Source organism: Lathamus discolor, chromosome 18 (genome assembly GCF_037157495.1).
Source record: "Lathamus discolor isolate bLatDis1 chromosome 18, bLatDis1.hap1, whole genome shotgun sequence".
NCBI classification, from domain to species: domain Eukaryota; kingdom Metazoa; phylum Chordata; class Aves; order Psittaciformes; family Psittacidae; genus Lathamus; species Lathamus discolor.
In genome coordinates, this window is record NC_088901.1 from 6,528,119 (window position 1) to 6,555,367 (window position 27,249).

The window sequence follows — 27,249 nt, forward strand, 5'->3', positions numbered from 1 at the left end:
CCGCCCTCTTCTCTCCGCGGGTGGTGGGGAAGGGGCGGTGCTGACGTCACGCGGTGACGCAAGGAGCCCACGCCCACGCCCTCCGCTGCGTGACGCGGGCTTCGGGAGGGATGTCCCACAAGGCTTTGCGGGAGGGGACCCGGAAGTGGGGGTCGGCTTGGGGAGAGCCGAGCCGGGCCGAGCCGAGCCGAGCCGAGCCGAGCCGAGCCGAGCCGAGCCGGGCCGAGCGGAGCCGAGCTGGGCCGAGCCGAGCCGAGCTGAGCTGGGCCGAGCCGAGCCGGGCCGGGCCGGGCCGGGCCGGGCAGGGCCGGGCAGAGCCGAGCGGAGCCGGGCCCTGCTGATCCGAGCATAGCCTAGCACAGCCGAGCCGAGCCGAGCCGAGCCGAGCCCTGCTGATCCGAGCATAGCCTAGCACAGCCGAGCCGAACCGGGCCGGGCCGGGCCGAGCCCTGCCGATCCCAGCATAGCCCAGCACAGCCGAGCCGAACCGAGCCCTGCCGAGTCGGGCCAGGCCGGGCCGAGCCGAGCTTAGGGAAGGGGCTGGGCTGAACATGGGGAAGGGGCTGGACATGGGGGAGAGGCTGGGTTGGCCATAGTGAAGGTGGGTGCTAAACCCTCTGAGCTCCCCTGGGGGTGCAAAGCCTGCAGCTCTCCCCCGCATGCTCAGCATCACTTCTCCAAAGGGAGCGTCCAAGCCCCGCTTCCCTGGATGTCAAAGCGCATTTCATTGGCTGCAGCCAAGAGAAGCAAAGATGCGGAGTCCCACGGAATAAAGCCCATTATTCCTGCAGGATGAGCGTTCCCCCCCCAGACACTGCATTGGAGTCAGCAGCCCTGGTGGGGATGGTTAAAGCCATCAGTGCAGCTACCACTGCAGCAGGGTGTGGAACAAGGGGAAGGAAACCAGAGGAGCTTTAAGCTCCCTTCCAACCCAAACCATCTATGGAATGATTCGGACTTATTCCTGCTGCTGGGAAGGGGGGTGCCAGCATTGAAACCTGTGGGGTTTGGCCATGTGTAACCCAAGAGGTGAGCCCAGGCTGAGCACTGGGTCAAAGTCATCACACAGAGGGGTTCAGGGGGCCGTCACGGCAAGGGCTGTGTTTCACAGAGGACAGGCTGGGACTGGCAGGCGAACCCCCCCCGGACGACAGACAGGATCACTTCTGTAGGCTTTTATTGCTATAATGGTAAATCACCTCTTCCAGAGGGCTGGGAGCATCCTCTGACCTAATCCCTCTGCCGCACAGCTGCCTCCCAGGGCCCCACATCCCTCTGCCAGCCCCCATCTATCTGGAGCTGCCTGCAGGGGCACGGAGGGGCACGTCAGGCCAGGATGGGGAAGGAGGCAGCAGTGGCCACGCCACAGTTGTTGTCCTTCATGGCCATGAGGACGTAGCCGTCGTTGCCCCAGTAGGTGGACCAGGAGTTCTTGATGAGCCAGTAGCTCTTGCCATGCAGGACCCCATAGCCCACAGCCAGCACCGCGTGGTCCAGCGCCATCGTCTCGTTGCCTGGCCAGGAGAAGACAATGGAGCCACCTCATTCCCCATCCCTTGGAGCTGGAGCTCATTCCCAATCCCATATCCTCTGCCTGGTTTCTCCATCCCCAGCGAGTGAGATGTGGACATGGGGCTCACCACAGTGGGGCTCCTCATAGACCCCGTTGGCGTAGAAGGCGAAGGACTTGTGCGAGGCATCGATGTTGACAGCCACGGGGCCGTGCTTGACCAGCGCAGCCTTCAGAGCCGTGGCGCTGCCCGGCTCCACGGTGACGTACCCAGCGAGTTGGGCCACCAGCTCGGACTGGTTGCAGTGGCAGTAGCCGTTCTGTGGGGAGGAGGCTGGGGTGGCACTGGGGTCCCTCAGCAGGTGAGGGGGGCAGCACCCAAAGCCAAAGTGGAGCCTCCATCCGCTGCCAAAGGGATGGTCTGGGGGGGGGGAAGGCTTGGGAAGGGGGTGGCACTGCACCCTGCCACCCTCACCTGCCCCAGGTAGGGCCCATAGGACTCGGTGCTGGCGATGCCGCCGTGTTTCTTGATCCACTCGTAGGCTCTCCACTCCTCCCCCCCGTCACAGGCGTAGTTCCCGAAGCCCCAGGAGCAGTCGATGAGGACTTGTTGGGACAGGGGGGTCAGCACACCGGTCTGGAGAGGGGGCACGCGGCAGGGATGGGGACAGGCACCCTCCCGGCACCCCGGCCATCCCCATGGAGCGCAGCCCCGCTCCCACCTTGAGGAATAGGGCACCCTCCATCGCACCCGTGGTGGCAAAGCTCCAGCAGGACCCGCAGACGGCCTGGTCCTTCACGGGGGTCACAGCGCCTGGGGACACATTGAGCAGGGGATGATGATGCTGTCCCCATGCAAACCCCGGTGCACAGAGCTGGGCCCTGTCCACGCACGCTCACGGCACCAGCACCCTCCTTCACCATAGAGCCGCCAGTCGAGGCTCTCGGGCAGGATGAGGCCGGCGTAGAGCTCGGTGGGGAAGCGCTGCCCGGCGTTGGGGGCCCGGCTGCGGCGGCGGCCCCGCAGTGCAGCCAGCTCCTGGGGCGTGCGGTCGGCCAAGTGGTTCAGGGCCAGCGTGTAGGAGAGCGCGGCGCGGTTCCTGGAGTGCACGAACCTGCCCCGCGGTGGGGATGGCATCAGCTGGCACCGGCACCATCACCCGGTGCGAGGGCTTCCCACCCCTCCATCTGCTGGGATGCTGCGGAAGGGAAGGAGCATCCCATCCCCGAGCCCAGCTCCCCGTCATCCCGTACCGCATGTTGTGGATGAAGGCACGCTTGCGGTGCTCGTGCTCCTCCTCGCTGCTGTAGCTCTTGCTGAAGTGCTCCTTGTAGCGGTGGAAGAGGCGGTGGTGGATGTGGTCCATCTCCTGTGGGTGCCCCACGAACTCCTGCATGGGGTTGGCCACGATGCGGTGCTCGGGGCCGGCTGCGGGCCACTGCTTGCATTGCACCCCTGCCATGAGGACACAGCTCATGAGCCCCCCACTCTGAGTGGGGACCCCTAGCCAGAGGGTACAGCGTGGGCACCCCAAATGCAGTGGGGCTGTCCATCCCATATGCCCCTCTACTCTGCTTTTGCCCCTCTGCCCTCTCCTGAGGCCCCACTTGGAACACTGGGTGCACTTCTGGTTTCTCCAGCATAAGGACTTGGAGCTGTCCAGGTTGGATGGAGCTTGGAGCAACCTGGGTTAGAGGAGGGTGTCCCTGCCCATGGGACCGTGAGCTTTAAGGTCCCTTCCAACCCAAACCAGGCTGGGATTCTATGTTTCTATATGGATGCAGCTCTGCATCCACACCCTGTTCCAGAGCCATCTCACCCAGCACCATGCTAGGGAAGCACCCACATCACCCCAGCTACCCGATTAATCCTGTTTCTCCCTGCTTTTTACCCACCACACTAAATCACCCAAATGATGAAGCTCTTGCATGAAGACAAGAGATAAAGGTGCTACCTTTGGCAGTGGATGGGGACACTCACCCTCGGGGAGCTGGAAGACGCTGGGGGAGAAGCAGTGGCTGAAGGAGGAGTAGTCGATCTCATACTTGTCGTAGTGAGACCCCAGGAGGCTGTTGTAGCCCCGCACCTCGTAGTGCAGGGGCACGGGCCCGTGGGCAGAGCTGCCCACCCACAGCCTGTAGACATTCTTCTTGTGGCCCCAGTAGGAGATGTTCTGCCACACAGCGCAGGGCTGCCCCTGGCACCGCTCATCCCGCACCCGCTGGGCACAGCACATGAGTTAGGGACCAGGACCAGACCAGCACTGTGCCCCATGGGGGCACCCCATCTGCATCCATTTCACCTCCATCATCACCCATGGGCCCATCCAGCCCTATAGGTACCCTGTATTTACCTGCCCTCAGAGGGAGGTAGTCGCCAGACACCCTACACCCACTGCCCCATCCCGCATCCCGGAGGACTGTGCCCAGGGCTCACCTTGAAGTTCTCCAGGCTGGGGAAGACGCTCTGGGGGGTGATGAGGTCCCCATCGGTGCCGTTGATGCGGAAGCACTTGCGGACGTTCACCTCTGTCTCGGTGGTCTCGGGAGTCACCTTGAAGCTGGCACCAAAGGGCTCGATGGAGCCCAGCTGGTAGGTGACCACTTGGCCTGGGGACAGGGACAGTGCAAAAGCCAAGCCAAAACCCCACCTCCGGGCTCCCAGGAGGCAAAGGTCCTAGGGTGGATGGTGAAGGGTCAGGGGATGAATGGACCCCTCTCTGCACCCACCACCATAGTACTGGATGCGGCTCTTCCCCCTGGTGAGGTTGTACCAGGCTTCAAAGGGCTCCCTGATCTCCGCATAGGGCAGGCTGATGACTCCTGTGGGGACAGAGGGGCTGAGACCCAGAGGCATTCCCTGTCCCCCTGCCCTGAGCCCTTGGCTGGAGGGGAGCACTGGGTAAGGATGGAGCCCCCCATGGCCTCACAGCATCACCCATGGGTGAAGGTGCAGACCCCCTGCTCCCATTGGGGTGCCCCTTCCCCAAGCGGTACCTGTGACGTGGTAGATGTCCCCAAACGTGGGGGTCTCCAGGGGAACTTTGCTCTCTGCTCCTGGAAGAAGAACAAATCCATGCCTCAAAGCCCTTTATGCTGCTCATTAACCCCTCTTACAGCAGGCTCTGCTCCCTGGCTCCCTGTCCCCTTTGCTGGTGGCAGGGAAGAGAGCAGAGCCCCAGTCCCTGCTGACCTAGAGCCCCTTATCCCTGCTGTCCCTATGGTGCAGTTCGGGGCATCCCAGAGCCCCCCCTCACACCATAGGGCATGGGGGGGACAAGCGTGCCCAGTGCCCCTGCACTGCTCCAGGCATGGGGACAAGGAGCCCACAGTGCCCAGGCTAAGGGACATCACCCTGACCCCCCCCAAGGTGGGTGCTCACCCAGCAGCATGGCAGCACCCAGCACCAGCAGCCACCCCATCCTGCACCCCCCAGCCCATGCTGCACACATGGATGCCTTAAATACCACTGCTGGGTGGGCAGGGAGCTGCAGGAAACCAATGGGCAAAGCCTTGGCTGGGGCTTGACCAAGGGGGAGGTGTGGCTTTAGGTGTGTGTCCCCCATTTCCCACCCATGCCAGGGTCTCATGGGACTTGGGGTGGGGGCACCCAGACCCCTGTGGGGCTCTGTGGCAGAGTAAAGGTGGGTGCCCCATGGACTGAGAGCTGGGTGCTGGGGGTCCCCTGTGCTCCAACCCACTCTGGGCACTTGGCATCCAGGCATTGCTGCATGCAGGGTGCTGCAGCAACCAGGGGTGGTGAGGTGCAGGGGGACCCTGCCTGGCACCCCAGAGCCCGTCTGGGTGCTCCCTGCTCCCTGGGACATGTCCCCCAGTGTAGCTGTGGGCAGCCATGGGGAGATGGGGGCTGTGTGCATCCCTGCATCCTTCCGGGCACACCATCAGGGCGAGCTAGGATTGCACTTAGGGGTTTTAACTGGGAAAAGGAGAAAGATGGACATGAAATGACAGGAGCTGCATGGAAGAACAGACCCGGGGAGGAGAGCCATGAGCAGAGTGGCCTTCGCCCCTCCCGCCTGTGTGCATCCCTCTGGCCACCAGCCCAAGGTGACAGCAGCAGCCGCAGCACAAAGCAGAGCTGATAAGGGCTCAGTTTAGGCTGGCTGCATGTGCTGCCTGGGATGGGGCAGCCACAGTGTCTCCATTCAACCCATCCCAGTGTCCCATCGCTCTCACAGGGAAGAATTCCTTCCTAAGATCCCATCCCCATCTCCCCTCGGGCAGGTTAAAGCTATTCCCTTTGTCCTGTACTTGTGGCATCAGACGCTGCCGGCGCCAGATCCCCACCCGTAGCCACAACAGGCAGTGGGGCAGAGGCTGATGCCTTCCCCCCTTCCCGACATCCCACGCCAGGAATGTCTCAGCTCAGCAGAAATCCCTGGGCTTGTTTGTGCTCCACCTCGGGAGATAGGGCTGGAAAAGCCGCTCCCCTTGCCTGGGCTGTCTGGGAATGGCTCTGCAAAGGGCACGGAGCTGCGTCTGCAGCAGCAGAACCTCTCCTGTAGAAGCAAACCACTGTTATTCCGGGGGCTTTATTGGCAAGTCCACAGCAGGGTCCCCTTGTCCAGCACTGCATGGCCCTGTCCCACTGTGTCCCACAGCTTCCCGGTGCATGATGGGCTCACACCCAAGGGCTGATTGAGAGATGCTGATCCAGGGATGGGTGATCCAGGGATGCTCATCCAGGGATGGGTGCCAAGAGCATCGCCAAGGGCTCTCCCTGCAGCCCAAAGGGTGGCTCAGGCCAGGATGGGGTAGGTGGCTTCGGTGGCCACACCGCAATTGTTGTCCTTCATGGCCATGAGGATGTAGCCATCGTTGCCCCAATAGGTGGACCAGGAGTTCTTGATGAGCCAGTAGGTCTCTCCCTGCAGGACCCCGTAGCCCACGGCCAGCACCGCGTGGTCCAGCTCTCCTGTCTCGTTCGCTGCATGGGACAACACAGGAGGTGATGGCGGATGTGGAGAGCATCCGGTCCTGTGGGCACTGCTGCAGCACAGGGGAGGGATGTGGGTCTGGTCCCCTCCTAACCCAAGCTGGAACTGGGGTGTCCTGGCATCTCTCTGGGGACTCCCATGCCCTGGGTCCCCCCCAACTCACCACACTTGGGCTCATAGTAGATGCCGTTGGAGTAGAAGGAGAAGGTCTTGTGCGAGGCATCGATGCTGACGGCCACAGGGCCGTGCTTGTAGATGGCAGCTTTCACTGCTGTGATGTTACCCGAGGTGACGTTGACGTAGCCCGTGATCTTGCCCAGCATCTCAGACTGGTTGTAGTGGCACAAACCGTTCTGTGGTACCCAGGGAGGGGGACACAGTGTCATCAGGAGCCCCCAGGAGCAGGGTGCACGGAGTGATGTGGGGCAGCATCCTGGCTCTGACCCCTCTGTGCCACCCTACCCTGTGGTGGGGATGGGAGCTGGCTCTGCACCCGAAGCCTGGGGCCAGTTGCATGTGTCCTGAAGCCACCTCCCAGTCCCCAGGCAGCCCTGCTCCATCCCGGATCTCTCCCTGCTCCATCCCTGCACCCCGGGGTACGCAGGGACCCACAGCACCACCCATGGGTGGAGGAGCCTTGTCCCTTATGGCGCAAGGGGAGAAATTGCGGCGTGCAGTGATGAAACTGAGCCTGAGGGCTGGCTTTGGACTGCGCTTGGTTCTGCAGGGAGCCTGGGGACAAGGAGACATCCCCACCTCCGGAGCCCATTCAGCACCTCTGACCCATCCTGATCAGCCGCACCATGGCTTTAAAGCACCCCAAAGACCTGGGGAAGCCCTCACCTGCCCCTTATAGTTGCCGTAGGACTCAGTGCTGGCGATGCCGCCGTGTTTCTTGATCCACTCGTAGGCTCTCCACTCCTCCCCCCCGTCACAGGCGTAGTTCCCGAAGCCCCAGGAGCAGTCGATGAGGACTTGTTGGGACAGGGGGGTCAGCACGCCGGTCTGGAGAGGGGACACGCGGCAGGGATGGGGACAGGCACCCTCCCGGCACCCCGGCCATCCCCATGGAGTGCAGCCCCGCTCCCACCTTGAGGAATAGGGCACCCTCCATCGCACCCGTGGTGGCAAAGCTCCAGCAGGACCCGCAGACGGCCTGGTCCTTCACGGGGGTCACAGCGCCTGGGGACAGCGGTTGGGGGGTGAGAGGCTGGGGGGGGGCACCAGGGGATGCGGATAAGTGGAACGGAAACTGAGGCAGGAGGTGGGGACTTGGTGTACTCCCAGACAGGATCGGTTTAAACTGGAACAGAGGAAGTGCAGGTTGGACATAAGGAAGTCCATCCCTGTGAGGGTCCTGGGACACTGCAATGGGCTGAATGGAGAAGCTGTGACTGCCCCATCCCTGGCAGTGCTCAAGGCCAGGTTGGATGGGCATGGAGCACCAGTCTGGGATGCTGTGATTCTGTGTGAAGTCAGATGTGGCTTCAGATGACGTATTTGTCCCTGGGGCACCAGGCTGGATGAGGGGTAAGTGCCAACTGAGCTGCCTTTATCAGATAACCATAGAACACCAGACAGGTTTGGTGGGAAGGGACCTTAAAGCTCACCCCGCTCCAACCCCTGCCACGGGCAGGGACCCTTTCCACTGGAGCAGCTTACTCCAAGCCCCTGTGTCCAACCTGGCCTTGAGCACTGCCAGGGATGGGGCAGCCACAGCTTCTTGGTTCAGCCCATTACAGTGCCCCTCAAAGGGAAGAGCTTCTCCCCTGCTTCCATCTTCCAGTTGCTGACCAGAGCCACAGGGAGCCATGAATCCCGAGGCATAACACAGCCCCACAGCACAGTGGTGGGGAGCGCGGTGGCACTCAGGATGCTGCCACCACGACCCCAGCACTGCACCTACCGTACATGCGCCAGTCAAGGCTCTCGGGCAGGATGAGGCCAGTGTAGAGCTCGGTGGGGAAGCGCTGCCCGGTGTTGGGGGCCCGGCTGCGGCGGCGGCCCCGCAGTGCGGCCAGCTCCTGGGGCGTGCGGTCGGCCAAGTGGTTCAGGGCCAGCGTGTAGGAGAGCACGGCGCGGTTCCTGGAGTGCACGAACCTGCCCCGTGGCGGGGACGGCATCAGCTGGCACCGGCACCATCACCCGGCGCAGCCCTAACCCTAATCCAGACCCTGGGGCTTCTCCCCGTCCATCCTCACCTACCTCATGTTGTGCACAAAGATGCTCTGCCTGTGCTCCAGCTCCCGCACGGAGCCGTACCGCCGGCCATGCTGCCTGCGGTAGTGGTGGAAGACCTCATGTGCCCAGGGTTGGTGCCGTCCCACCAGGTCCTCCATGGGGTTGGCCAGCACACGGTGCTCCGCCACGCTCCCCGGCAGGACCCCACACTTCTTTGTCTCTGGAGGGTAAGGAGAGGATGCCATGAGCATATGGACACGATGGACACCCCATGGACATGATGGACACCCTATGGGCACAGTGAACACCCTATGGACATGATGGACACCCTATGGACACAATGGACACCCTATGGACACGATGGTGGTGTCCATCCCTGGCTCACCGTTGATGGGGAGGTCGAAGATGGAAGGTGGGAAGCTGTTGTCGAAGTCGGTGTAGGCGATCTCGTACTTGTCGTAGTGGGAGCCCAGCAGGCTGTTGTAGCCCCACATCTCGTAGTGCACGGGGGCCACCCCGCAGCTGGAGTTGGTCACCCACAGTGTGTAGACGTTCTTCTTCTGTGCCCAGTGGGTGATGTTCTGCCACACAGCGCAGTACCGGCCCCGGTAGTACTCCTCCCGCAGGAACTGGGGGGACACAGCACCAGCTCATGTGCCCTGGCCAGGCTCTTGGATCCAGCAGCTACATGGCCATTAGCAAACAGCCAAGCATGGGGTGGGAAGCAGGGCAAGGCAACTCCAGTGCTGAAAACCTGGAGAGGGCCTTTGGACAAGGGATATAGGGGCAGGAGAAAGGGACAAGTGTCCCTTCCAACCCAACCCAGGCTGGGATTCCACGTTTATCCAGCTCAGCAGTGCCCTAGGGACACCCCGTTGCGCACGGTGCTGTATGTGCACACACAGAGGGGTGTCCCTGGCTGCACACCCTCTCCTAAAGGGTTTTCCTGTGTGTTTCCAAGCTCTTTCCCTGTGGACACACAGCAGGAGCTGAGCCGCTGCCATGCAAGGACTTGCCCAAACCATCCCAAAACGTTGGCATCCGTGTGGGCTGCGACACGTCCCAACATGGTATTGGGAAAGGAGGCGGGAGTCCAGCCCCAATCCAGGTGGGAAGTGACTCTCCCTGTGCCCTGGGGCACAGGAACATGTCCTGGCCTATCCCTGGGATGGAGAGGAGCAGCTCCGGCTGCTCTGAACCCCAGCCCAGAACGTGAGGATGCTCCAGGCAATGAGTCGGATCCAGGCTCTGTCATCACTCACCTTGAAGCCATCCATGGCGGGGAAGACACTCTGAGCCTTGACCACGTCCTCCTTGGAGCCGGGCAGCTGGAAGCATTTCTTGGTGTTCACCTCCTTCTCGGTGGTCTCTGGGGTGATCTTGTACTGCATCCCATAGGGCTTCACTGCTGCCAGCTGGTACGTTATCACCTGCCCTGTGCCAATGGGATGGAGAAACTGAGGCACAGTGCTCCTGCCCGTTTGGACCAGGATGGGGCAGGGTGGGCACAGCCTGTAGCAGATGGATCTGCTTCCTTATTACCCCCATAATACTGGATGCGGCTCTTGTTCCCTGTCAGGTTGTACCAGGCTTCGAAGGGCTCCTCAATCTCAGCATAGGGCAGGTTAATGACACCTGTGAGTGACACGGCCTCAGCACCCCAACATCCCAACCTTCACCTATAGAGGATGCAGCCCCACAGCCAACCAGGCTGCTGTCCCCATGGCTCCTGGGTTAGGACAGCCTGGTCCTGTCCAGTGCTGAGCATCCTCCACTCCCCCCGGCAAAGGGATGCTGCAGGGTCCCGTTACCTCGGACGTGGTAGATGGAGCCGAAGTGAGGGGGTGAGCGGGAGAGCCCAGGGTCCTGTCCTGAAAGGCAGAAGAGGGGCAGGGCTCAGTGGGGCTGAGCCCCACCAAGGCCAAGCTGTGGATGGGGTGGACCAGACACCCAGTTCCAACCCCTGCCATGGGGGGTGACACCTTCCACTAGAACAGCTTGCTCCAACCCCCATCCAACTTGATACAGGCAGCACCCGCTGCCCCACTGGTGTCACCCAGCCTCTCCCATGGGTGCTCAGCACACCCTGGGTCTGCACACCCACATCCACTGCCAGCTGCAGGAGGAGCAGTGATGGATGCAGCAACCACCCCAGCTCCCACCTCTGGGTGTCCCAATGGGACAGACTCACCCTGGGTGATGGCGCAGAGCGCACAGGCTATGACCCAGTGGAGAGCACCCATCCTCGCCGCCCCGGCTCCCAGCACCACCTCTTCCCTTTAAGCAAGAGCCTGTGATGGTGAAATCAGGCAGGAGCCAATGCAGGAGCTGGGGCCCTCCCTGGAGGAGGGGATGAACCGGCCCTGTCTGGGGTGTGGGGCACCCCGGGGTGCAGGCAGGGCTCAGCATCACCAGGGGTGATGCCCCCGGTGGGGCTGGAGCCTGAGCAGCCCATGCCCCTGCTGTGCCTTGGCCCCTACACAGGGACAGTGTGGCAAGGTTGGCTCCGTCCCAACAGGGTCTGAACCCCACCTCAGCGAGTCCCAAGGTTGGGATGAAGAAGAGCCGTGATCCCAGGATGAGTGTGGGGATGGAAAGGGCGGTGTGGACCAGGTCCCCATCCTGGCCCCCACTGAGAACAGGAAACACCGGAGCCAGGCTCACCTTCACACAGGAAAGAGGTCAGCCTGGGGGGGCTAACCACAGGCAAGGAGGAGGAGGGGGCAGAGGAAGGCCCTGGCGAGGTGGGGAAGGACCCCCATCCATGCACCTGCAATCCAGCCTGGAGCTGCAGGGACATGGGGGCTGCAGCCAGCTCCAGGCTGGAACGTGGCCACAATCCCCTGCCTTCACCCCGTTGGGACGTGGCCCCTGTTCACAACCTGCTGTCCCTTTGCCACCCTCGGGGGGTGCCGGGGGGCGATGCCACGCTCTGCCTCCCAATGGGTGCAGGCAGCCCCCAGCCTGGCGCGCCGCTGGGAGCCGGGATGGATCCCGCAGAGCTGGATCCCGGCGGGCGCTGGTACCGAGAACCGGTGCTGGGAGCGCTGGGAGGAAGGGGTGGCGAGGGGAGGGGAAGCTCTTTGCTCTGCTGCGAGAGCTGCCGAAGAGACAGGGGAAACGCACGCACACGGACCTCGCCGCGCTCCACAGCACCCACATCGCCTCGGCACCCCCCCGGCACCCCACACCGCCGGGGTTCGGGGTGCTGCGGTGGTTCTCCAGCCTGAGGTCCCATCCGGAGCAGCGCGGGAGCAGGGGTCCATGCGAGCTGGAGCAGCAGGGCTGGCGGTAGGTAGGATGTGCAGTAGGGGGGTGTCTCTCAATCAATCCTTTTGCTATGTGTCCCCCCGCCATGCGTGGGGCAGCTGTGGGTCTGGGGTGGGATGGGGCACTGAGCCTTGGGGATGGAGCCCCACTGTGCCTTGGGGGATGCTGTGGGTCCTGCTCTTACTGCTCCCCTCTGGACAACACCGGCTGCTGCAGTGAGACTGGGGGGGGGGGGGGGGGTGGTGTGTGTGTGAACAGCGGACCCCCAATCTCCCTTGCTGGGGTGCAGCAGGTCAGAGGGGGGACATTGCATGGGGCAGGCGCTCACTCCCCCGGCACTAATGGGTGGCAATGGGGAAACTCTGGGGGGACAGATAGTGCTTTTGCCTGTGCTGGAACTGGGAGGGGGTCACAGCACCCCAGGGTGCTGGGGGTGATGGGGGGACACCCCTCTGCTCTCCCCAGCCCCATGATGCCTATGTTGTGGCAGCCCAGTGGGTGCCCATGGTGGGATGCTGGGGTAGCTATAGGGGTGTCAGGTCATGGCCAGAGTGGGTGCTCCCCCCGCTCCCCATTGCTCTGCCTGTCCCTGGTCCTTTGGTGTGTCCCAAGGAGGGACAGGAACTCGCCGCTTCCTGCCCTGCACAATTCCCTCCCCACCCCGCTCCTCACGGGACATTGTATTTGGAGCTCTCCCTCCGCCCCTGCAGCCCCTCGGATCCGGGAATTGCTCTTCTTCCAGCGGAAATCCTGCTTTCCCAGCCAGCGATGGGGCTGGGAGGCCGGGGCGAGGCAGTGGGGGAGCTCCTTCTTCCAGGTCAGAGCTGGTTTGGGGGGCCAGAAGCCCCCTTTGAGCCTTGTCCTGCTCATGTGCAGGCAGGGGAAGGGATGTCCCTGTGGGCATCACTGCTGGAGAGTGGCCAGGAATAGCACTGGAACACCAGCATGCTGCCCATGGCACTTCCTATCCATTCCACCCAACTAGGGTGGGATGCTCTGGTGGGAAACCCACTCTCAGGGGACCCTCTTATGGTTATCCCCATGCACCTTCCTCCTCCTCCTCCTCCTCTCCCATGCTGTGCTCCTGCTGCTTCCTCCTCTTGCTGTGTAGGTGCTGGATGGGTTCCTCTGTCACCCAAATGCTTTCTGGGGAGCTGTTGGCACCCCTGAGTGCTGGAGTACCCACCTTCACCCTGCCTTGTCTCCATAGCACTGGGTGCGGGATGATTCCATATCCCCCTCCATCACCATTATTCCTCAAAGGGGAATGGAGGCAGGGAATGGGGTGATCCCCATAGGTTGGGTGGCATGGGGTGGACACTGAGGTCGGAGCTGGAGATGGGGCTGAACTGCCCCGTATCCCATGGAGGGGGGGTCCATGGAGCAGATGGACAGACGGACAGGCCCCAGCCATGCCTGGTGGGGTGGTGGCAGTGGCAGGGGTGATGAGTTGGCTGGGGCTCAGCTGGCAGCTTGGCTGGGACTGGTGCCGGTGGAGCCGGTTGCCATCTGCTCTCATTTCCAAGCAGCCCCTTCCTGGAAAGCCAAGGCCATCGGGTATGGATCCAGCTGCGTCCCCCCCAAGGATGACACGAGGGGACAGTTTTGGTGCCACTCTGCCCTGTTGGGAGGGTCAGGAGCCAGTTTTATGGGTACCCATGGAAGGGGGATCATTCAAGAGCATGGCACAAGCAGCAGCTGAACCCCATGGCGCTCCCGGATGTCAGCCGTGTGGCTGTCTGGAGGATGCTCCTCCTGATGTCAGCAGCAGGGCGGGTGATTCCCACCGGAGGGGATGGGGTTTGGGAGTGCTGGGCCTGTTTGTCAGCTGAAATAGCCACTTATGGTCAGCAAAACTAGAACCTGAACCAGCCGAGCCGCTCGGGTTGGGCAATGGCTACAGTGTTGCCACACTGCATGTGTTGAAAGCAAGGGTGGGAGAGCTGTGAGAGAGGAAAGTGAAACCAAGTGATGGGGGAAACGGCTCATCCAGCCCAAAGGCTCCATCTCCTGTGCTCTGGAGCTGGAGCTGGGGTGTCCTGATGGAGACAGAGCAAAGGGAATGGGGACAGGGACACTGCGAGGGCTCTTTCCCACCCTTGAAGGGATGCATCTCCTTTGAGGGGTGGTGATGGGGTTGTTGAGGACACAGCAGCAGGAAAACCTGCTTGAGGATGTGGTTTCAGCCTGCACAGGGCTATTGCAGACCATACAGGGCTGCTTTAGCTCATGCAGGGCTACTGCAGACCATGCAGGGGTGCTTTAGCTCATGCAGGGCTACTGCAGACCATACAGGGCTGCTTTAGCTCATGCAGGGCTACTGCAGACCATACAGAGCTGCTTTAGCTCATGCAGGGCTACTGCAGACCATACAGAGCTGCTTTAGCTCATGCAGGGCTATTGCAGCCCATGCACGGGTGTTGCAGTCTGCGCAGGGGTGTTTCAGCTCATGCAGGCATGCTTTAGCTCATTCAGTGGTGTTGCAGCTTGTGCAGGGCTGTTGCTGCCCATGCAGGGCTGCTTTAGCTCACACAGGGCTATTGCAGCCCGTACAGGGGTGTTGCAGCCCGTACAGGGGTGTTGCAGCCCATGGATGGGACGGTTTAGCCCGTGCAGGGGTGTCAGAGCCCACCTCGGGGTGCTGCAGCCCATCGAGGGGTGTTGCAGCCCGTTGATTGCTGGTTTAGCCTGTGCCCTCCTCTCTGTCCACAGGAGCCTGTTCCCATCCCCAAGGTGACAATGGAGCAGCCGAAGTGACCTGAGGAGCTGTTGCAGTGAGTGGGGTCACCACAGACAGGAGCACCCGTGGGTGCCAGGGGGGAGCTCTTCACAGCCTGGTCCCTGCTGCTGACTGTGCCGGGGGTATTTGACTGGGACATGCTTGCACATACGTGTGCACACGCGTGTGCTGTGTCAGCAGGGCTCATGGTCCCTCCGTCCCGCAGGTCGTGCCCAGGATGGGCTGTGTGCACTGCAAAGAGAAGGGCACCAGCAAAGGGCAAGTAGGGGGTGAGCTGGGTGCCCCCCAGCCCCCTGTATCCCAGTATGACCCCGAACCCACGCAGCCGGGTGCCATCTTCACCCGCATCCCTGACTTCAACAACTTCCATGGCGCAGTGGTCCCTGCAGCTCCATCCTTGCTGGGGCCGGGGGGCTTCACCTCCAACACGCTGCAGATGCGGAGCGGGGGCATCTCAGGTCAGTGGAGGGGTCCTGGTGCACCCTCGAGGTGATGGGGAGTGCGTGGGGGTCACTGTGGTCCCCTCCATGTGCTGCAGGGGGAGGTGTGACGCTCTTCATTGCCCTCTATGACTATGAGGCCAGGACGGAGGATGACCTGACCTTCCAGAAAGGGGAGAAATTCCACATCATCAACAACACGTGAGTTCCCCTGCACCCTCCTGCCACCCCCAGTGTCCCCACGCCATGGGTACCCCTGCAGACACAAGCTGAGTACCTATGAGAGCCACGTGGGTCACAAGTTGTGTGGTCTCAGCAGAGACAGGGCCCCCATGGTGGGGCTGAGCAGGATCTGGGGGTGCTGTGTGCAGGACAGCCAGGTCCAACCCTGTGCCTTCTATCACCCCTGTTCCTCTTTCCACAGGGAGGGTGACTGGTGGGAGGCCAGGTCGCTGAGCTCGGGTGCCACCGGCTACATCCCCAGCAACTACGTGGCCCCGGTGGACTCGATCCAGGCAGAAGAGTGAGTAGGTTGGGGGGGCAGGGATGGAGGGAGGGCATGGGGTGCCCATGGGGTGCTGAGCCCGGCCCCGTTGCAGGTGGTACTTTGGGAAGATCGGGCGCAAGGATGCAGAGCGGCAGCTCCTGTGTCACGGCAACTGCAGGGGCACTTTCCTCATCCGGGAGAGTGAGACAACCAAAGGTACGGGGACAGGGATGGGGACACCGGGGGGTGCACTCTACATCCCCCCCTGAGCCATGCCCACACCTAGGTGCCTATTCCCTCTCCATCCGGGACTGGGATGAGGCCAAAGGCGACCATGTGAAGCACTATAAGATCCGGAAACTTGACAACGGGGGCTACTACATCACTACCCGTGCCCAGTTCGACACCGTCCAGCAGCTGGTCCAGCACTATATAGGTAGGGTGGGATGGCATTCCAGGGGGCAAAAGGCATGGAGGGATGATGGCACGGGGTAGCAAAAGCCCAGGAGACCCAGTGGCAAGAGGCAGCCAGCTGGGTTGAACTGGGTTGAACTGGAGAGGAAGGGGTGGCATTGGGGAACACCCTGAGTGTCCCCTCTCTTCCATGTCCTCGGAACAGGCAGCTCCGAGGTAAATAGCCCCTGGGTCTGGATGGGGCGTTTTGGGGTTCAAATGAGAGGGTGCACCCCATTGCACCCCCTAACATCTCCCTATCCCACTGATGTGTGTGACGTTAAGGGGTGCCTGGGCCATGCGGGTGATGCCCGGGCTTGGGGTTGGGGGCTGTTGGGTGATGCATGTCCCCTTGCCCGGTGCCGCAGAGCGGGCAGCCGGGCTGTGCTGCCGCCTGGCCGTGCCGTGCCCCAGGGGGACGCCGAGGCTGGCCGACCTGTCTGTTAAGACCAAGGACGTGTGGGAGATCCCCCGCGAGTCCCTCCAGCTCCTCAAGAAGCTGGGCAATGGGCAGTTCGGGGAAGTGTGGATGGGTAAGGCCTGGTGGGCAAGCAGGGGCAAGTGGTGGTGATGGGGTGACAAAGGGGCACCCCCAGGCCTGGCATCCACCCCAAGGGAAAGCGGCACCCATGTATCCCATGTCTTGCTCTAGGGTCACAATGGGGATTCCCCACCATGGGCGAGCAGCCCCCCCATTTCAAATGGGAGCACAAATCCAGGCCGGGGGGACCCCTCTTTGTCATCCTCCTCCAGCAGTGCCCCGTGCTCGCTCCGCTCGGCATGCATGCTGTATTCATCCCATCGCATTCCCTCCCTCCTTCCTCCCTTCCCTGCATCCCTCCGCCCCGCAGAGTGTAACGATGGGTTGTGCCATCTGCTCACCTGCGTGTGCCCCACTCTGAAGCCCCAGACCCTGGGATTAGCTAAGGACGCCTGGGAAATAGTGCGGGAATCCATCAGCCTGGACAAGAGACTCGGCATGGGATGCTTTGGAGACGTGTGGATGGGTAAGGCTGGCCTGGCCGGCCGGGGTGGGAAGCAGCAGCATCACGGGGTACCAGGCATAGGCTCCCCATGGAGGGACAGGGAATGGGGTAAGGTTGGTATGAGGTGCTCACGAGTGTCTTGTCCCCATGAAATGGAATGAGGAGGGCTCCTTGGCCTGGGTGGGGTATGGTGGTGTCTGGCCCCTTCCTTGCCCTGCCCTGATTTCCTTGCTCCTCCGTGCACGCATCCTTCCCTCCACCCATCCATCCATCCAGCCAGCCAGCCATCCATCCATCCATCCATCCAAACACCCCTCCATTCATCCACCCCTCCATTCATCCACCCCTCCGTCCCAGCCCTGCCAGGGCTGGCTGCCCCCTGTGCTGGTGGTGATGCTGTGATCCCTGGTGCAGGGACATGGAACGGCACCACGAAGGTGGCAGTGAAGACGCTGAAGCCTGGCACCATGTCCCCAGAGGCCTTCCTGGAGGAGGCTCAGATCATGAAGCGCCTGCGGCATGACAAGCTGGTGCAGCTCTATGCCGTGGTGTCAGAGGAGCCCATCTACATCGTCACCGAGTTCATGAGCCAGGGTGAGCAGGGGGCAAGCCTCACCCTGCGTGGGCGCTGCTGGGCAGGGAGCAGGTCCTAGGGTGGGAGGGTTGCACCCTCGGATGGGCACAGATGCCCTTGGATGCCCTCTGCTTACAGGCAGCTTGCTGGACTTCCTGAAGGATGGGGATGGCCGCTACCTGAAGCTGCCCCAACTGGTGGATATGGCTGCCCAGGTACTAGGGTGCTGGAAGGAGGTGGGGGTGCCTCCATGGGGTACATCCTCACTGTGTTCCCCTCTCCAGATTGCGGCGGGCATGGCTTACATTGAGCGGATGAACTACATCCATCGGGATCTTCGTGCTGCCAACATCCTGGTGGGAGACAACCTGGTGTGCAAGATCGCTGACTTCGGCCTCGCTCGCCTCATTGAGGACAACGAGTACACAGCGCGCCAGGGTGAGCTGCTGTGGTGCCACAGTGCTGCTGCAACCCCTGCCCTGTGCCCCCCGTGCTGCGTCCCAACATGGGGCTGGAGCTGGTCACCACCAGTGATGGGTATCCTGGGTGATGGGTACTGCAAGTGATGGGGAAGCAGACTAAAAAGGCTAAAAGGGCTGACAAGAAAGCTGGAGAGGGGCTTTAAACAAGGGATGGAGGGACAGAGTAAGGGGAATGGCTTTAACCTGCCCGAGGGGAGACTGAGATGAGCTCTTAGGCAGAAGCTCTTCCCTGTGAGGGTGCTGAGGCACTGGCACAGGGTGCCCAGAGAAGCTGTGGCTGCCCCATCCCTGGCAGTGTTCAAGGCCAGGCTGGACACAGGGGCTTGGAGCAATCTGCTCCAGTGGAAGGGGTCCCTGCCTATGGCAGGGGTTGAAACTGGAGGAGCTTTAAGGTCCCTTCCAGCCCAACTCAGGGTGGAATTCTGTGGGTGCCCCAGGGGATGGGTGCCTCAGGTGATGGGTATTCCAGATGCAGGATGCCTTGGGTGCTGGGTGCCCCAGTGCATGGTGTCTCAGCGCAGCATCTTCCCATTGCAGGGTACCTTGGATGCAGAACGCCCTCAGTATAGGGTTGTCCCCAGTGCCAGCTACCCCAGTGTGGGGTACCCCGGGTGCGAAGGGCTGCACCAGCTCACCTCCCTCTGCTTGCAGGTGCGAAGTTCCCCATCAAATGGACTGCTCCAGAGGCTGCTCTCTTTGGGAAATTCACCATCAAGTCGGATGTCTGGTCCTTTGGCATCCTCCTGACAGAGCTGGTGACCAAAGGCCGGGTGCCCTACCCAGGTATGGCCCCCCTGGGGCAGCAGGACCAGCGGGGCTTGCCCTGTGCCTCTCTATCGGAACCACTGGGGGTGCCAATCGGTGTTCCTATCCCCTAGGGATGAACAACCGGGAGGTGCTGGAGCAGGTGGAGCGGGGGTACCGCATGCAGTGCCCTGGGAGCTGCCCCCCATCCCTGCACGAGGTGATGGTGCAGTGCTGGAAGCGGGAGCCCGAGGAGCGTCCCACCTTCGAGTACCTCCAGTCCTTCCTCGAGGACTACTTCACCGCCACCGAGCCCCAGTACCAGCCAGGGGACAACCAGTGACCCCCCGGCTTTGGGGGGGCCTTGGGGCAGGGGGGGTGTCGCTCCATTTTCCTGTGACCCCCCCCCAGAACGCACCCACTGGGAGGTGCTTGGGGTGCCCCATGGAGGACACGGGGCTTTGCACAAGGATTCTGGCCCCAGAGAGGGGCAAAGCAGTGCCCCCCCCCCCCCCCCCCCGCCCGTTGCCTTCACAGCCAGCTCTGAACCGGAGGAGTGCTTTGGGGAACCCCCCCATGGCCCCCGGACACTCCTGTTATAGCAGCAGAGGCTTTGGGGTTGGGCAGCTCCATCTCTTCTTCCCCAGCAGCTGGGGGGGGGGGGAGGGTCAGCCCCCCCAAGTCCTGGCTCTGACCTGGAGAAAGTCACCCCAACCCCCCCTTTATATCATCTTTAATTTATAGGATTTCATACCCCTCACCCTCAGGGCCCCCTGTATTTGGCGGGGATCTCCTCATGTCCATTCCCCCACCCTTTAATCTCCTCTCCTTAAAGCCATAATAAACCTCTGATTGCACTGGGGGGGGGGGGGGGGGGGGGGCACAAACAGGGAGTCTTGGGATCCCAGGGGTTGAGGCTGGGGGCTCAGATCTGCCCCTGGGGCTGTTTCCCATTGCCCTGTGTGGGGGCAGGAGGGGGGGTATGGGATGGGATCTGCCCCACAGTGCTCTGCGGGGGGTCCTGGCTGCAGCTTGGCTCCAATGCCTAAGGCAAGGCATTATTAGGGGCTGACGGGGGGATTTGGGGTGCAATGTGAATGTGATGGGGAGGGGGATGCCCTGGCTTGGCCCCACAGCCAACATGCCCCTGCACCCATAGGGCAGGGCTATGCCAAGCGGGGGGGATGAGGGAATGGGGGGGGGCAGGGGGGCTCTTCATTGTCGATGGTTTTATAAATGCAGTCTGTAAATAGAGAGAAATAAAACCTTTCTAACAAGTGGGGGGGAGCCTGGGTCCTTCTGCCCCCCCTTTGGGAGAGGGGCTGCTCCATGGTAAGACCATGCAGGGTGGGTTTGGGTTAAAGGGTTTCACAGTAGGGAGCAAGCAGGCTCCGCAGGGAGGGGGGCATTGATTTGATGTTAATGCTTGGGCTGCATGGACCTGGGATGAAGCAACAGTGTCTGGGGGGTGTTCCTCCAGCCAAGAGCAACGGGAAGGTGGGAAAAGAGTCTGCTCCCCCCCCCACCCTCCCCAGGGTGCTTGAAGGGAGCACCCTGTGGGTGCTGGGGGGGGCGGGGCAGGCAAAACTCAGCATCCAGACAGGGGGGCTCTGGCCCCTTCCCCTCCCGGCTCTGCGGTCCCTGCAGCATCCCAGAGGATGCAGAGCCGAGCCCTGGCTGCAGCATCTCCTGGAAAGGAGGCAAAGCAGCTCAGCGTCACCTCCCCTGCTGCAGCCCAGGGATGGATCCAGCACGAGGATGTGGCATCGAGTCCAGCCCTGTTCCTCCCCAGGCCCCCCCATCCCCATGATGCCAATCCCTGCCCATGCGGTCCCGCTCCGGCTGGCTGCTCTGCCAAGCCTCCATCCATGCGGGATGGAGGAGCAGAGGGGTTCTGGAGCCAGGATGCCCACCTGGTGCCAAGCGCACGGTGGGCGCAGGTGTGAGACCACTGCAGATGGCCGGCGCTGGCACATGGTCATTGAGGGACATTTGGTCCCTCAATGGGACCAAAAAGGGGCCATCCCCACCCAAAAAAAAAAAGCCTGTCCCTGTCCCATTCAGCCCACAATCTCCAGGGCCTGGCAGAGCCTGTGGAGCTCCTGGGTTGTGGATCAGAGCCACATCCCTGTGGCAGGAATGGCCAAACAACAGTGGAAAGTGGCCAAAAATGGGGGTTACGGCTTGACCAGGTTTAGGACTGCTGGTCCAGGCCTGCAGGGATTCTGTCTCCAAAGGCGAAACTGAGCAGAGAGGAGTCTATCTGCAGTCACCCAGCAGTTCAGCACCAGTCGCTGGGAGGGGATGCCTTTTTCCGTGGATAAGCAGCTGATCTTTGGGAAGAGCCATGCACCAGCCCCAGCAGCATCCAGGGAGCAGCAGAATTTGGGGATGGAAGGTTCTTGGCTGATGATGGGGTCACCATGCAGACACACATGGATGGGGAGGAGGCACAGCAGGCATAGTGCTGCTGGGGGCTGCTCCAAAATGATTCCACTGGGGAGACGTTTGGGATGGTTTTGCTGCTGCTCCGGGGCAGCACAGGGCAGGAATTCAGGGATGGATGAGTCCCTTTACATTTACCATGGCAAAACCCATCTGGTCTCAATGCCCCACCAATCCCAGGGGGCAGGATCACCCCAAACCCAAGCTGGGGCCTCTGGACCACGCTCTTTCCAAACTCCTGCATCCCACTAAAGCATCACTCACCTTTCACTGTCCCCGTGGCTCTGCTGTCCATGTGCACCCCAGCTCTCCCCTGCTGCACCCCACTGTCCCCAAGCCCCCTGCACCTACCCCAGGGTGCTGGTGGCTTGCAGGCTGCTGACCACCACCGCTCATCCAAGGCAAGCCGAGCATCCCAGGCAGGTCTGATCCTGGGAAGGGTGCTGAGGAGCGGGTCCTTGCCTCTTTGGGATGGAGGGGATTGAGGTTGGAGCCCGCAGCGTTCGGGGGCACGGTGCTGCGAGCAGGGGACAGCGGTGGCCCCGGCTCGGCAAAGCAGCCACTAGATGGTAGCGTAAGTCCACGCCAGCGCTGCTGACACAGCACTTGGCTGGGAGAGGGGACGGGGTGCCGGGTGACCCGGGTGGCCCTGGGGACCATCCTCCGTCACCCACCGTTAAGAGACCCTGGCGGGGCTGAGCACCCGCCGCATCGTGACTCGGGTGGCATTGGGCATGGTTCACCCATCCCAGTGCCCTCTACCATGTCCTCGAACCCCCTGTGCCCATTGAGAACCAGGGGTGAGGGGAGAATCCACTCCCAGACTCACCACCCCCATCAAACCGAACCCCCTTCCCATCCCCATCTCCCCATCTGCCCCCCAACACCAAAACACCCCCCGCAGCCGAGCTTGAGAAAGGACAAACCCAGGCCTGGGGATAAGTGGAGTGACCCCCAATGCACACAGCTCAGCTTAGGGGTGCTGGGCACCCATGGGAGTCCAGCAGGGCTGGAGGAGGGGTCCCCCTCCACCCACTGCAAAGAGCCTGCCTTTGCTCCTCGTCCCTGCTCCTAGCCCTGCTGAGGGCTCCATGCCAGACTGATATATATATTTTATGATAACTATAGAGATGCACTTCAAACCTGACAAAGGACTTTGACAGTTTTAAGCATCTCTTTGATTAATACATGACCTTTTAATGCTTTGGATTAAATGAATAAATCTTTTACATTCTAACCCATTCTGCTTGCAGCGGAAAGGGTTTCACACGACCTCTTTCTCTCTCTGTCCCTCTGTCCCTCTGTCCTGCTCTCCCACAGCTACACCCAGTCTTGCAATACCCATTGGGTGCAGAGAGAGCCCTGCAAGGCGAGAAGGGAGGGATCCTCCTTGGGTGTTTTGAACCATCCCTAAAAATAGCAGGAAAATTCAAAGCTGACATTCAGGGCGAGGGGACAAGGGAGCAAAGTTGCTCACTCAGCCACCAGCAATTGCTGCGATCCTGTCTGCGTGTGCAGATTCCTCTGCTGACCGGGCTGCAGCCCAGGACTCCTCTCTGCTCTGCTTCCCGAGTGAGGCAGACTGATCCCCATCCTTATCCGGGGTGTGTGGAATCCAACTGGTTCCCAATCCATCCCTGCTAATCCCTACAGGGTGCATGGGATGGGATGGAGCTCACGGCTTTTCAATAGGTCCCCACTGGAAGACACCACCTCTCTTGACCCCAGTTCATCCCAGTGTGGTGGTGAAACTGGGGGTGTCTGGATTCACTCCTTTCTGCCTGTTGATCCAGAAACAGGCAGCAAACCCTGACCTGCCCCACGCAGGCGAAGGGGCTGCTGTAGAACCAGGTGCTGTGTCTCTCCCTGCACCCATGTGTTCTTTCATCGATGACTCACGTGTTATTAGCAGCCAAGCAATATTCCCAATTCCCTGGAGTTAACCCTTCAGTCGTCACTCACAAAAACACAATGTCATAACAAACATCACTGGTATTATCTACTTTAATTATATTGGATCTACCCGGCTCTGGGAACGTTAACAGCAGCGGAGGCTCGGAGGGAAGGTGGTGGGGTGATGCTCAGGGGAGCCATGGGGTGCTCCAGGTGCTTGGGGAGCAGCTCCCTGCTCTGTCCCAAGGGGGTTTGGTCACTACTTGGCCTCCTGGAAGACCTGGATAAGAGGGGATCCCAAAGGATGTGGAGGAGCAGGGTGTTAGTGAGCAGTGGGGATGCTTCCAGGCACAAGAGCTTAAGAAGAAATTCATTAAAAGTAGGGAAAAATAAACCAGGGGGTGCTCCGTAGGGTGCTGAGATGAAGAGGGTGCTGAAGTCATGATGCGCACCCCGGTTTGTGCCAAAGCGGGGGTGCACAGGCTGTCGTGTCCCCAAATCCCATATCCTTAGGGAGGGGGAGCGCAGTGCCCGGGAGAGGGCAGCAATGCCCCGCGCATCCCATTGGGATCACGGGAGGGGGGCATCCCGGGGCGGGGGGGCGACAAACCACCTCCGGTTACCCCCCCCCCTTAAAGTATCCCCCTCCTCAAGCAGCGCGCAACGGTTGCGCGCCCGCTTGCGCCCCTCCCTGCGCGCTTCGCAGCGGCGGGGAGGAGAAAGAAGGCGGAGGGGGGGAAGAGGAAAAGGAGGGGAAAAAAAAGGAGGGGGGGTGGTGGAAGGAAGGGAAAGCAAGGACTACAAGGCCCGGCATGCCCCGGCGGTGCTGCACGGCTCCCCGGGGTGCCGGATGCTGGCCGTGCCGCTGACAGCGGAGCGAAGCGGAGCCGCGGTCCCCGCCGCGCAACGGAGAGGAGCGAGGGGCTGGGCGCGCCGCGCCGCCGGCTGCGCTCCCCCCCTTTTATCCCAGCCCCCACAAAGCCGGGAGCGGCAGAAGGCAAGAGCGAGGGAGGAGGTGGAGGAGGAGGAGGAGGAGGAGGAGGAGGAGGAGGGAAGAGGAGGAGGAGGAGGAGGAGGAGGAAGGGGGGAGGCAGCGGCAAGCCAGGGCTCTGCTGCGCTGTGTCTTTCTTTGCTTTCCGCAGGCGACGAGCGGCGGAGGCGCAGAGGGGAGGTCGGTTCCCCTCCGCCTCCCGCTCCGCTGCCTTTTGTGTGTGTGAGAGGCGAAGGGGGGGGGGGGAAGAGGAGGAAAAAATAAAACCCATTAAAAAAACCCCAGATGAGCGTTAGAGGGGAGAGAAAAGCCGGAAAAATCATAAAATAGAGGGGTGGAGGGGGGGGGGGGAGAGAGGGAAGGACGAGAGAGGAGAGGAAAGAGCAGGCAGGGGACGGAGGAGGGGGTGGGCTGGCAGGAGCGGAGTTGCCTGGGGAGAATGTGAGCAGGAGGCGCTGGAAATGCTCTCGTTGAAGGTGGCGAGCGGTGCCGAAGGCTCCGGGACCCCCGCGGCCGGCCAGGAGGCAGCCCCGCCGGACGGCAGGAGCCTCCCCAGGCGGGCGGGCTCCGAGGGGCTTGGAGCGCAGCAGCCGGCGGGTGAGTACCGGGGGACCCCCGCCTTTGTGTGTGGGGCTGGGAGGCGGGAATGGGGTGGGAGGACGCATGGGATACCCCCTTCGGGAAGAGCTGAAGGGGGGGTTTGGGCAGGGGGGAGAGGGAGGAGGAGGCGGCGTGTCCCTGTGTGGTTCCCCCCCCCTCGCCGTCCCCTCTGCCGAAGTTGCGCGGCGAGTTGGTGCCAAATTGCAGGAGTTTAATGGTACTTGGGGCGGGGAGGGGCGGGCGGGGGGGGGGGAGCTGCGGTCTCCACGAGACCCCCCCCTTTTTCCCACCCCCCCCGGGCTGCGAGCGGTGAGTGACAGCTGTCAGAGCCGGCTCGTCCGCTAGAAGGCAGGGCCGGCGCTGGAGCCTGTCAACAACGGGCTTCCCGGGGGACATCGGGGACCCCCCCGGGGCTCAGCATCCCGCAACCCCCCCTTTCCCTCGGCAGCCTGGCCCCGGGGAGCAGAGGGCTGGCGAAGGGAGGGGGGCAATGAGCAGCCCTGGAGATGGGGCGGGGGTGTTGGGGGCTTCACCCCATCGCCGCTGGTGAAGTTGCATGGTCGCGGCGCGCGGTTGTCACTTCGGTGCCTGTCACCCCCTTTGATTTGTTTTTATTGATCAGCTGATATAAATTCCTCCCCCCCCAACCCTTTCTCCCCCCCTCTGGCGTGCTTGGGGACCATGGGGGGACCGGTGACTTTGGTTGGTGGCACCCCACAGGGTCACGCTAACACTGGACCCTCAGCCCACCCTATGGGGACGTGTTTGGTGTCCCCGAGGCAGGGGGACAGGCGGAGACCCCCGCGTGTTTAGGTGCTGGGGGAAGAGAGGACGTGGCCCAGGCTGCGACCGGGTGGCCTCGTGCCTCCAAGCCCTGGGCCCATGGTTGCCAGAACGGCCACCGAAAGCCACGGGCTGAGCTCATTGTGTTCCGCCTCCAGCCCCAGCGCGTGGTGGAGTCGCTCCAGATTTATCCTGGCGTGACAGAGAGCAGAAGCGAACCCCCGGGGTGACGGGCACTGATCCTGCCCTCTCGCTTGCCAAGGGGGGTGCTTGTGGTCCGAATCGGGGGGCCCCCCACCCCAGGCCTCCCTCCTCTTCCTCACTCCCCCCCCAGGTGTCCCCTTACACTGGCTTCTCCTGCTGGGCTGTGGAATTTGCAGGGGAGGGTGTTGGTGGGAAGGGGGGGAAAGAGGAGGGAAGGGGGGGGCTGGAGAAGGGATGGCGTGGCGCCAAATTCCGCTCTGCCATGTCTCTGTAACCTGAATAGGCCAGCTCCATCCCCGGTGCGAGTCCCCGGGGGCTCCGCCGCGCTCCGATGCAGGCAGGCGGGAGGTGGCCTTCACCCCCCCCCGTTCCCGTTCCATACACCCCATCAACCACGGTCCCGTTCCCTCCCTCCCACTGGGCAGAGCCACCACGCGCCCGCCGGGATCGGATCCGGCAGGAGGCGGCTGGAAATGTGGGGAGCACGGGGAGCAGGGAAGGTTGGCACCGTGGCGGCAGGGACGGGGTGGCCAAGGACATGCCAGGAGCGGGATGGCCGGTGCAGGAGAAGCGATGGAAGCCTATGGAAGGTTATGGGAAGCCTTGAGGAGGGGCCAGCACTGCCCTGGCCTCCTTAGAGGAGGCAGCAGAGACCCGGGGCAGGCTATTTCTGCTGAGATCCCGAGGAAAGCTCTGGGAGAATTGTGGGCTGCTATAAATAGTGTGTGTCAGCCGAGTGGAAACAGGGCCTTGAAATGCTCCTGCTATTCTCCCGAGTGCTTGGAACCAGCTCTTGGTAAACAGGGCAGTGCTGGGGAGGGCTGTTTCCTTCTTCCGGGCTCGCTAATGGCAGTGTGGTGGGGGGGAGCGGGAGGGATACGGGGGGGGGGGGGATGGATTTTCGCCTGGCTGTAGGGCAGGGCTCTCCCCACCGGGCCACCCAGTTGGATGCTGGGCTGTGGCCGGGCTGCCCGGATGCGGGATGGCCCCTGCATGCGTCGCAGATGTGCTGTGTCCTGTCACCCCCCCTGTCCCCTCCCGGCCCTGCTGCTGCCAAACTCCGGGGCTGGGATGTGCCACGCGGGCTGGCTTCAGTCTTTGGGGAGCTGGGGATGCTGGGGTGGTTCTGGGGGTACCAAAGGGACCCCCACTCCCCGCCGTGTGTCTGTCTGTCCATCCAGGCTAGGATTGTTGCTGCTCTGCCTCAGGGCACGTGCTGAGCCATGCCTTGGGCTGGTGCATGTGCTGGAGGGCAGGCATTTGATGTGGTGGGACCTTCCTCAGGCACCCAGGGCACTGGGGACCTCATCTCTTGGGGGGCTTTGACCTCACGGTGATGAGTGCCTGGGGTGTTCGCTTGGCTCCCGATGGTCCCACACCACGGGTGAGCGCTCAGCTTCATGTGAGGCACCAGCATCGTGCGTGGCATCACCTCCCCCCGTGCCCACCCCCAAAATTCACCTCCAAAGCTGCGTTATGGTGACCTTTCAGTCAAAATAACACAAGGG

The 27,249-nt window shown here is 62.2% G+C and overlaps 4 protein-coding genes across 16 annotated transcripts in view; 2 read left to right on the forward strand and 2 right to left on the reverse strand.

Moving 5' to 3' along the window:
- Positions 1-1,160: 1,160 nt before the first annotated feature.
- Positions 1,161-4,992, reverse strand: LOC136023246 (digestive cysteine proteinase 1-like). 3 transcript variants are annotated; one of them, XM_065697522.1, is made up of 11 exons: positions 4,893-4,992; positions 4,508-4,567; positions 4,241-4,333; positions 3,948-4,120; positions 3,492-3,732; positions 2,765-2,966; positions 2,432-2,625; positions 2,233-2,324; positions 1,986-2,147; positions 1,641-1,830; positions 1,161-1,514 (listed from the first exon to the last, which is right to left on the reverse strand). In XM_065697522.1, exons 1-11 carry the CDS (start codon positions 4,960-4,962, stop codon positions 1,327-1,329), a joined length of 1,665 nt encoding a protein of 554 aa, XP_065553594.1. In that variant the 5' UTR covers positions 4,963-4,992; the 3' UTR covers positions 1,161-1,326. The 3 variants fall into 3 exon arrangements, with proteins under 3 accessions (XP_065553594.1, XP_065553595.1, XP_065553596.1); XM_065697523.1 differs by lacking the exon at positions 2,432-2,625 and having other exon boundaries at positions 1,986-2,116; XM_065697524.1 differs by lacking the exon at positions 1,161-1,514 and having other exon boundaries at positions 1,652-1,830; positions 1,986-2,116.
- A 1,052-nt stretch (positions 4,993-6,044) lies between these two features.
- On the reverse strand, positions 6,045-10,904 carry LOC136023248 (digestive cysteine proteinase 1-like). 2 transcript variants are annotated; one of them, XM_065697526.1, is made up of 11 exons: positions 10,841-10,892; positions 10,461-10,520; positions 10,192-10,284; positions 9,912-10,084; positions 9,035-9,278; positions 8,674-8,869; positions 8,375-8,568; positions 7,559-7,650; positions 7,312-7,473; positions 6,632-6,821; positions 6,045-6,458 (listed from the first exon to the last, which is right to left on the reverse strand). In XM_065697526.1, exons 1-11 carry the CDS (start codon positions 10,890-10,892, stop codon positions 6,271-6,273), a joined length of 1,644 nt encoding a protein of 547 aa, XP_065553598.1. In that variant the 3' UTR covers positions 6,045-6,270. The 2 variants fall into 2 exon arrangements, with proteins under 2 accessions (XP_065553598.1, XP_065553597.1); XM_065697525.1 differs by lacking the exons at positions 10,192-10,284; positions 10,461-10,520 and having other exon boundaries at positions 10,841-10,904.
- Positions 10,905-11,031: 127 nt separating this feature from the next.
- On the forward strand, positions 11,032-19,963 carry FGR (FGR proto-oncogene, Src family tyrosine kinase). 5 transcript variants are annotated; one of them, XM_065697528.1, is made up of 15 exons: positions 11,032-11,330; positions 11,803-11,940; positions 14,632-14,693; positions 14,865-15,117; positions 15,198-15,300; positions 15,524-15,622; positions 15,699-15,802; positions 15,873-16,022; positions 16,408-16,572; positions 16,891-17,046; positions 17,440-17,619; positions 17,738-17,814; positions 17,884-18,037; positions 18,733-18,864; positions 18,960-19,963. In XM_065697528.1, the coding sequence occupies exons 4-15, from the start codon at positions 14,877-14,879 to the stop codon at positions 19,166-19,168; spliced, it is 1,770 nt and encodes a 589-aa protein (XP_065553600.1). In that variant the 5' UTR covers positions 11,032-11,330; positions 11,803-11,940; positions 14,632-14,693; positions 14,865-14,876; the 3' UTR covers positions 19,169-19,963. The 5 variants fall into 5 exon arrangements, with proteins under 5 accessions (XP_065553600.1, XP_065553601.1, XP_065553603.1 ...); XM_065697529.1 differs by lacking the exon at positions 11,803-11,940; XM_065697531.1 differs by lacking the exons at positions 11,032-11,330; positions 16,408-16,572 and having other exon boundaries at positions 11,345-11,940; positions 18,960-19,961.
- A 3,992-nt stretch (positions 19,964-23,955) lies between these two features.
- Positions 23,956-27,249, forward strand: part of AHDC1 (AT-hook DNA binding motif containing 1) — a 43,964-nt gene continuing 40,670 nt past the window's right edge. For 3 of the 6 annotated variants that reach the window (XM_065697772.1, XM_065697773.1, XM_065697775.1), the window contains exons 1-2: positions 23,956-24,160; positions 24,631-24,751. In XM_065697772.1, the coding sequence (XP_065553844.1) occupies positions 24,014-24,160; positions 24,631-24,751 (268 nt within the window). In that variant the 5' untranslated portion in view covers positions 23,956-24,013. Of the gene's footprint in view, positions 24,161-24,241; positions 24,335-24,630; positions 24,752-27,249 lie in introns of those variants that run through there. The other 3 variants (XM_065697778.1, XM_065697779.1, XM_065697777.1) reach the window with 2 other exon arrangements.